Source organism: Montipora foliosa, chromosome 9 (assembly GCF_036669935.1).
Source record: "Montipora foliosa isolate CH-2021 chromosome 9, ASM3666993v2, whole genome shotgun sequence".
Taxonomy (NCBI): Eukaryota; Metazoa; Cnidaria; class Anthozoa; order Scleractinia; family Acroporidae; genus Montipora; species Montipora foliosa.
Window position 1 is genome coordinate 12,707,378 of NC_090877.1, and position 10,000 is coordinate 12,717,377.

General features: G+C 40.0%; 1 protein-coding gene across 1 annotated transcript in view; it reads left to right on the forward strand.

Moving 5' to 3' along the window:
- The first annotated feature begins 35 nt into the window (after positions 1–35).
- LOC137971099 (acid-sensing ion channel 5-like) overlaps positions 36–10,000 on the forward strand; it is a 13,300-nt gene continuing 3,335 nt past the window's right edge. The window contains exons 1-7 of the mRNA XM_068817819.1: positions 36–50; positions 156–310; positions 2,093–3,030; positions 4,536–4,686; positions 7,667–7,729; positions 8,095–8,251; positions 8,892–8,983. Of these exons, the coding sequence (XP_068673920.1) occupies positions 175–310; positions 2,093–3,030; positions 4,536–4,686; positions 7,667–7,729; positions 8,095–8,251; positions 8,892–8,983 (1,537 nt within the window). The 5' untranslated portion in view covers positions 36–50; positions 156–174. The remainder of the gene's footprint in view (positions 51–155; positions 311–2,092; positions 3,031–4,535; positions 4,687–7,666; positions 7,730–8,094; positions 8,252–8,891; positions 8,984–10,000) is intronic.

Below are 10,000 nucleotides of genomic sequence, written 5' to 3' on the forward strand. Positions count from 1 at the left end.
GATCCTTCTATTAATACGAGGAGAGGAAGAATGTCTGCTCGCGTTAGCAGGTCTGTATGAAACGTGACCAGAATTGGAAATTTCCCCCAGTCTTTTCCGGCTGCAAGCACAGCCTGCCTTATTTATATCGAAGTGTGTTCGTATGTTTTTTGCAGTTGGGCACCTGCAGCAAATATGACCGACGACAAACGAGAAAGAACTGTCAGTTTTATACAGGCAGAGGGCGGTTGTACAAATGAGAAACCAGCAGATCTTTCATCAAGGAACGGGCAAAGTTTATCGTCAAGTCATAAAGACAATCCAAACGAAGGTGGGATGTGATATACTGTACTGACTTTGGACATCAATTACTCAACGTTCAATAACGTTTTAGTTTGGTCAAAGGGAGTAGAGGTTCCTAAAACCACATTTGGTGTAGAGTGTTATCTTTGCATTAGTTTGCAAATTATGGAAATATAAGATATAAGGAAATATATTTGATGTCTCGTGCAGGTGGAGAAACGGAAACTTTCTCTCATTGCCAGCAGGGCTGTGCGAATAATTAATTATCAACTACATGAAACAGTTTAATTTTGATCAGATTATTTCATACATTGTAGTGTCAAGTGATAAGCATATTGTTTTAATGCTGATGGAAACCGGCGGTACAGATAAAAGTAAATATTGTTTTATCATGGTCATCAGTTCTCGCTGACGAAGCCGGAACGATATCGACGGATACAAGCAAATAAATTAAAGTGTTAAAATCGGAACAAAGAGGCTCGCATAAAAGGCAAATCTGAAAGCAGCCCAGTCCAAAACTACTAAATGGTAAGTTAAACCCGGCTTTAACTCTTTCGTTTCGGTGTGACACCAAAACTAGTGTTCAACAGACTTCCTCGGTATAGCCTTTCCAACCGACTGATGTCCAGTTTGAGACGACCCCCAAAACACGTTACCTTCCTGACCAATTTGCCCACTGATTACGTGCGGACTTTGCAGCACCCGACAAAATCCACTCAAGAGCAAGAAAATGAAATCAAGAAGCTTATAAGAACCAATACCGGCTGAAAGAAAAGCTCTAGCGATAGCGTCATCATCGAACGGTTTGCTGTCAATTTCCGGCGCTACTTAAGATGGTAAGAACTTTATCGATTTTATTTCGTTAAACGCACCCACAAGAAAATATTTTAAAAAACAGGACTTTTATAACTGTTTTTGCGGTGCATGAAGCATCTAACTAGTGGTTGTATATATAAATTTAAGTTTTTCCTTGTGAAAATCATTAAAGTGTGCACGTATGTACTTTACATTGTAAAAACAAATATAAATCGACTACTTTAGCTTTATGTTTTATTCCGGAATCTGATATTTCCGAAAAAAAACTTGATAAATGAATTTTTTCGAGAAATAACTTTTCGGTGGAAATCAGAAAAATCTTTACCAAATTGGTGAAGATAGATCCGTTTGGAGTAGGTGTACTCATCAGCTGACTCGTCAAGCTTATGACCACATGAACGTAATTTGCATTCTGATAGAAGCGATATTTAACCACCAACTCGAAATTCACGCACCCGTAAAATTCTGTGACCTCTGTGTTTGCAAAAAAACGTTTATTGCCTGTAATCCAGACAGCTTGGTTTCATTTTGAGTCAACACAGTAGATCTCTACCAATAGCACCCTTTTTTTGGTCCATCGTTTCCTTGCCTGTTTCAAACCCACCAGTTAAACACTGGACAAAAACCACCATATTTTGCGCATGCAGCTGTAAACTATGCTATGCCGCATCTCAGATCCCTTTTCTTTAGCTTTCGTTGCAGTCAACATTTGAATTATTTGTTTCAAAAAAATTCCATGCACTTCTGGCCCCAGTTGTTCTAGGGGTGGATAGCACTATGCACCGGATAAATCATTATCCACTGGATAGTGATTAATCCAGTGGATAGCGCTACGACTGGGGCCTGGGCAGAACCTTTTGAAGTCACGCAATGCTGGTGGAAAGTCTCGCAGCGTGATTAAAGTCCCTCCATTTAATATTACCCAGCGTGTCATTGAAGTTCACTCTTTTGCTCGCGACTAGTCGATAATTCTTTAGTTTTCTTTCTTTTGCAGAGAATGCATTTGGTATGCCAACAGAGACTTCTTCCGTCGGCGCTAATTTTGAGCATGATCATGGCGTATGTGAGGCCAACGAGAAGATCCCAACCTGGAAAGACTTTTCTAATTATGTCACCCTACATGGTTTTCACTACATCTTTGAAGGGAGGAGACTCTCCTTGGCACGTGTTACATGGCTTCTTCTTTTAATAATCTTTACAGGTTACGTCGTTTATTCTCTGTGCTGTAGTATCATAAAATACTTTGACTACCCCATCGCTACGGTCTTGCGCATTGAGTACCCTGTAGATAACATGCCCTTTCCGGCTGTCACTTTGTGTCCGTTGACAACGATAACAAACTCCAAGGCCTCCATGAAAGATGATCATCCATCGTTTAACAAGCTAGGGCTCAATATTGACGCCTGTAAGGCTACAGCGGCTGTCAGGGCGGGAAGGCCGTGTGGCGAAGCGTTGTTGTGCTGTTGCGCCAACATTGTTACCAGTATAAAAGGGGTCGTAGACAACTGTACGGAAGAGTACAGAAACGAACTCACCGAAGCATTAAAAGCTAGCGATTTTTCATTCAACAACCGAGACTTTTTCAGGGCGTTTGGACCTAACATGAATAAAATGATCATACCAAGGACTTGTGAATTTGGATCTTTGGACAAAAGGTGCTCACACAAAGACTTCGTGCCAGTTTTTACAGATGACGGAATATGCTACTCATTCAACTCAGAACCTGGCGAAAAGGTGTTAAGCGTTTCCTATGGGGACATTACAGGTGGTTTGTCTTTAACGCTTAATCTTATGGTCGATGACCATTTGTATGGTCTCATATCCGACGGAGTTAGGATTCTTGTGCATAATCAAGGAGAATACGTCAAACCTTGGAACGGCGTCCTGGTAGCTCCTGGAACGCATGCGCAGATCAGTGTTACGAGAAATGTGGTAAGTGACTTTGAACCTAATAGCTCAATCTCAACCCCAGAGCTCTTCTCTTGACATAGAGCTTCCCAGAGCCTAGGGTCGATCTGAGGCTCTGGTGACAAGAATATCTAATAGCTGCAAAGCACAAGGTAACTTACAGCTCTCACAGATGTGTTAGGTACTTACTTTGTAGCTTACCTTGTATCTTGAATTTCTTGGCCTAACTCCTACTGGTGTTCTAGTATTGTATTTCCATAACTAACTTGTCGGTGAAATGTTTCAGTTTTTTTTTCAAGTTATTTACCTTAGGTGTGCTTTTACTTTTGTTGTGTTACGTTACTGTGTTGGTCTTGTCTCGCCGCCATGATTAGCTTTGTAGCTATTTGCGGGACAAGCTAATAATTGTAAACATTGTTTTATCGAAAATAAATGTTTTTGTTCGATTTAGTATCGCGTTTACGACAGGCTGCTACTACTTGTAATAAAAAGCGTAACAATTCTCTTAAAGCGGTTTTCAGTTGAGTGTCGTAAAACAAATACCAGAGTAATCACTTCGACCAATCACAGCAGGTGCAAATAGCGCAATGAACCAATCCAATTTCGCAGCAATTCCGTGTAACTTTCCGCTAAAAGCGCGGGAAAAATAGCGCGAGGAAGTCGCGATTGGTTTTGGTTTTCCTTCTCACTGGTTGATAAACTGACGCGAGATTCTTAAACCAATCACTAAGTGTAGCAATCGCAATTGCGTTATTATTTTGGACCGTCGTTGCTCTATCCTTACATGACTGTTCCTTCCGATATCTTGAGATTACAAACAATAAATGACTTAACATCACACGGGTTTCTTCCATTTTTAGCAAAACGCAAATTTCAGTCTGGCTTTCCGTTTGCCGTAACGCGATCAGTGCTTATTATAATCTCTGTAAGATCTGTACATGAGATTTCAGTGGACATAATTTATGGACCTGCATTGGTGTCAAAATCATGATTAAGGTCGCATTTTGTTGAAGTGATCTTGCATTTTACGCAATGCTTTTGCACTTAACGTTGCATCAGTTGCATTTTCATGATGTGTTGTGAATTGATAGTCAGAAATTTTTTTTTATGATGGTGCCATAGTTCAACTACCAATCGGTTCCTAAGAGCATATCAAGAAGACTACTAAATATTACAATGACGTCAATTTTACTGACTAATCAGAAACATGTATAAATAGTGGTTAAACCTTGTAATACCGAAGGGAGGCGAATGTTCTTAGGTTTTCTGGCTGCTACTTTCCTCTGCACTGTTCAAATAGTTTACTTTCGATTCCTTATCCATATGTTGTGCTTCTAATTTTTTCTTTGTTTAAAAATTTTCAAACCAGTTCGATTTTGATTTTTCTTTGTCTAATATTTATCATCAATTCAGAACCTGGAACAAAGGAAAATAAATATTGATCTTGTTTAAAAAAACCTTGAGCCAGGAAAAATTTGAGCCGCACCACACTTGATAATTTTTTTTTTTTTTCAATTCTGTTTTTAAAGTACCGCAACAAGATGGCACCTTACGAGACAAACTGTGATGACTCCAAACGGCTGGCAAGTTTTCAAACCTACACATCTGAGGGCTGCTTTTATGAATGTATATCAAATATGACGATTGAGGCGTGCAAATGTAGGGCAATCGGTGTATCAGGTAAGAGTTTACTGGTTAGAAGATTTAATATAACACTGTTACAAACCTCTTAGGCCGGTGATTTAAACAAAGTGTAGCTTAAATGTAGATCTTTTTAGAGATGTGTTTCTCGGGGTGGATAAGATCTTTTCGTTGTCCCTGCTCAAAAGCCTCATACACTCCAGGGATACGCTTTGTGTGATGTCTAAAAACGCTTGCGGTGCCTAAGGCCATACAATTAAAAAACAGCAGAAAAAAGCAAGGTGATTTTATCGGGTGCTTACATCTAGATACGTTTCATAAAGTTATTTATTTTAAATCAGATCCCTCCGTTTGATTTCCGTTTGTGAATGCCGAAGAAAGCTGAGACACTTTCCCATGGTGCCTCGGGAAACTATAAATGCACACGAGCAAGCTTTCATTGACAAGTTCTGACTTGGCAAATTTTATTTGCTGGTGTGTAAAGAAGAACTTGTCAATTTTTTCCTTGACAAGTGCATTCGTTCAAAAGCTAGCATGCTAGCTTTTGAACAAGTGCACTTGTCAAGGGAAAAATTGACACATTGCAGAACTTGCTCGTCTGTACGGGTCGACAAGGAAAACTTGTCAAGAAAATTGAGAAATTGCGGGCGCACAGCGGTCTTGTTCTTGTGATGACTCACTGTAATGGTGTAATGGCGCCCCGTGGTTTATTTTTGTCGTCCGCTGTGTAATTGTATTGCTGGCTACAGTGAAAACTTGTCAAAGAAAACTTGTTAATTCGTTCACACCAGCAAATAAGACTTGCAAAGGCAAAACTCGTCAAAGAAAACTTGTCGTTCATACACATGAGCATATGAACAATGTCAATGACACTTGTCAAGGAGAAATTGCTTGTGTGTAACCGGCTTAACGCAATGTAATCGGCTTGGTCTATGGTTTATGGAGTATTAGTTAGTTGTCTTGGCAGGAGCACCCAATTTTTGCGGGTCGCGCGTCGCGTGTCGTGTGTAAATCTCGCGGGTACATCATGATTGAAAGGGGAACGAGAATACCAAATTTAGGTCTTTCGATTAACAAGCTTGGAAAAACTAGGATTAGCTTCTTATACAAAGCAAAGTAAAAACACAAACGGTCTTTCTACAGCTAAATTAGGGAGTTAACACTACGTTATGGGACTAAAGAATTGATCGATCAATGAGAAAAACAATCTAGGTGCACGTGCGATGTGGAAAATTTAGTTTTGAATTCATTTTACCCGTGACATTCTGCCACCGTGACAACAATTCATTCATTTTCATGATGGTGTTTAACACTGGTTAGAGCAACTCGACCCAAGTATACACAACATGCATTCACATGACCTGAGGCGACATCGACTTACTAGATCAAAAGTAAATACTAGCTTAATATAGTTGAGTAATATGGTTACAGTGTAAGCAGATTACACCACAAGGAGAGGTTTAAAATTGTCTCTTGAGAACCAAAGTTAATCTCAGCTATTATGGGCATATTTTCCCGCGCCTTCTAATCCAGTTACATAATTTTTTTAAAAAACATTCATTGGTTAAACGTGCTGTGTGCACTTAATAATACAGTTGGTGAAAAATGTAACTTACTTTACAGTTTACATTTGCTCTTGATGATTGCGACTGCGAGCGTTTGTAGAATATGGGTTGGCTAGCTCTCGCTGGATGAAGACCTAGCAATTTCGCTTGCCCTAGAAATTAGTCTGCTTGGAAACACCAGACGGGATCATACGGCATATAAGCTCATACCTGGTATTTGTAAGTGCTACTATGATCTTCAGATTTTGAAAGTGTGTTTGCTTTGCACATGACTGGAAAAATGTTGAGCTATATTTTTTATCCAACGCCTATTTGTTTCGAGTGTAAGTTTTGGATTTCACGGTCCGCCATTACTCACGTTCAATAATGACCGATTGGACTGTAAGGGACAGTGTTTGTCGTCCCGCGCTCCCCACCGTACCCCCGTTGTTGGGGATCACGTGATCTCAATGCCATGAGCTCGTCGCTTCGTTTGCGTTGAACGTTTGTGCGTTGAAGACTTGTTTGTTTGTTTGCCTTTTGACCTGTTTCATTGCTATCGATGTTGAGCATAAGATGAAAGATGCCCCAAAGTTTTTAATCGCTTGTTTGTATCTGTAGCTTCATCTGTAATTCAGTTTTTTTTCGAATCGCAAGCCTTTATTCTTTTTTAGTTTCAGCTGTACTGTCCGCAACGACGAGTAACAGATTAAATTTTCTGTGTCAAATATTTGCCTGTGGTTTTGTTTTACATCGACTTCAGATCAAAGGAAAAGTGACGGCCATTTACTCACTTTTACGGATACAGCGGCCATTTTGAAATCCATTGTTTTAAATAGCTATTATGGGATTTTTAGGGGGCAAATGCATACTAATTTGCCCCCTTAGATCCCGTAATAGCTATTTGAAACAATGGATTTCAAAATACCCGCCGTATCCGTAAAATGCTTTATAAAGCTTATTATTTAGGCAAAATATGAGTTGCCGAAACTCCCGTGCTGCATATTCATTCAGCCGGGTACACACGCATTGCAATCGCCCATTTCCGAGTTGCTACATGCCTCAGTTTCAAAGCGAGTCCTAGTGCACAACCATTCAAATGGAAATGAGTTGTGTATTCTTTTGCAAATCAAACTTATTTTCCCTTTCAATAGTTGAGCACCAAGACTCACCTCCAAACTGAGACACACAGTAACTCGGAAATGGCCCATCTAGTGAGTCTTTGACGTCACTTCACCTCGATCCAGCTCTCTCAAGATTTTAAAAAGGAAAATTCCGGTAAAAATAAACAGGTGTCTTTTTGCAATCATGGAGTAAAACTTGGTTCACTCAGTGCTTAGAATAACTTGATTTTGGTCATGGTAGCACTTTACTGGATCAATTCAAACGCGACTAGAAATGCATGCTCAATAAACGATATAATGGAATGAACTATGTTTTCTTTCGTGGTTGATCTTAGTTGTTTGTATTATCAGGCAATTCCGATGATCGAGTTTGTTTCCGACAAGACGATGAGTGTGTTTACCAAGTTATAACTGGTAAGGTATTCATGGAGTAAATTACAATCTCGCTTGACCTTTCAGTTATCGTTAAAATATATTACTTCAAAAAGTCAATTGGAGATCAACAATATTTGTATAGTTTCGTTAGCAATCGGTACATTTGAGGGCTTTTGTGTTTCTTAATGTGTAAGTATTGACAAAAAGCTTGAACCCCCCCCCCCCCTTCCCCCTTAAATTTCGGTATGGATTCCACCTTTGTCTGAAAATTAAATTTATGCCTTATCCTTTGCGTTACCAGGAATTCTATATGCGAGCTGAATCTGAATCTGAATGTTTGGAGTTCAACCTAGCTGAACATATTATCATTGTAAACCAACACCATGCAATTTTCATTGTTTCAGATTTGTTCGACGGTGTCCTTGATAACACGTGTGTCTGTCCTATGGCTTGTGATGTTGTCAGCTATGAGACCACGGTTTCAACCGCCTCTTTTCCCAACCCTTCCATGATAAAAATCTTGAGAAACAGTGGATACAACAAAACAAAAGATTACTTCAGGTACGTTACCGCTGATCGGTCGGCTCAGAAGGAAGAGCATCGGACTACACCCACAGGAGATTTTGAATTCGATCCCAGGCGGGCAAACCCTCAGGTTCTTCAAAGAGGGGAAGACAATTCAGATCTACAAATGGTTATACTTTACATTCGTCTGGGATAGGGACGAGGCGAGAGAGCAAAATAAAGATAAACTTTCGGTTGTTCCTTAGTCGTTCGGGACGACAGCACTGAATTCAATAAGATGTTAAAGAGTAACCGAAATCTATTGGTTGCCACTGTGTTTAACCCACAGCTTAGTACTAACTTACCTCTGAATAATCGTGTGAACACGTGAATCACACAAGTTTTTGAGCAAGTTGCTTCTCCTAAACTGCGCGGAAAAGTGATTCCAATGCACTACATGTCACGAAAACATGTCGTGCAAACAAAGTCTGATACAGAATTTGCAGCAGTGCAATAAGTGAGGACTGGTGTTTGCACTAATAATTGCAATCTGTTAAAAAATATCCCGTGGTGCCGTGAAAAACGGCCCTTCCAAGCAAAATCGGCCGTCAAAACTTGCCCGGAGACTTGCGAACGAGAGTGCGTCATTCATTCTTTTTGTTTTGGTTTATTTATTGGTTTTTTTTTCGCTGTTCAGGGAAAATTTGGTTTATCTTCAAATTGGCTACAAGTCCTTCAGCTACAATCACCATCGACAAAAGGCGCAGTACGACAGTGGGGCTTTACTTGGTGAGTGTAGTAACATTACGTGGCAGCGGGAAAAAAACTCTGTCCATCGCTAGCGAAAGGTACCCAAGGGACGCTAAAGGAGATGCGAGACCAACCCTCGCGATCTCGATGCTTACGCGCGGCTGACGTGTACATCTCGCGATTGCCAAGCTTGCTGGTATGCTGAACATTCACTGATCAAGGAACTCATATAAGGCTGGATTAATCTTAAAAGTATGCGAAATTAAGATAGTCGTACGTGGTAAACTTTTTTTCAGTTTTAGTCGAGTTAACGACTAAAAGTGCACCTAAACTCAAATATTTTTAGTCTACAATATCGATCTCCCCACCGAAAAGCAAACACGTTTAACGATTCTTACCTCAAAATTTGGGTGATGTAAAGGCTGATCCAAAGATTACTTGCCATTTGTTTGCAACCCTGACCCCAAACAATAGCTAAAACAATAGAAAGAATGACATATCATTGTTTCCTGCAAGGATTGCGAACCGTTTGCGAGTAATCTTTGGATCAGCTGCTACACTATCTGCCGGGCAAGATGTGCAAGGTTATCAAAACTAGCAGTAATTTGGACCCACGACCGAGCTGTGAGAGGCATGGGGCCATTCTTGATTTTACGTAACAAGCTGCTTTGCAGTTCATTATTTCTTTGAAAATAGGAATGCGAAGCAGTTTGTGAGGTAAAAATGAGAATAGACCCATACCTCTCACATCATGGTCGTGGGTCTTTTCGAATTCGTCCATTGCCAAGCATCTTACAGTCACCTCTCTTACTGGTACTTTACACCACCATCATCAATAGGCACTTTCAAAAATACCATAATAGTCTTTGTTTGTCCTCCAATATTTTGCACAAGGATTGTTTTTACTTTCTCTTGGGACCATTGTAAGTCTCAAGAGAAACTGGAAACAACGCTTATACAAACCTTTGGCTCGCAAACAAAGAGTATTATGGTATTTTTGAAAGTGACCTGTAGATGATTTGTCACATTTAATCGTGTGACTTGGTCGAGCCCGCT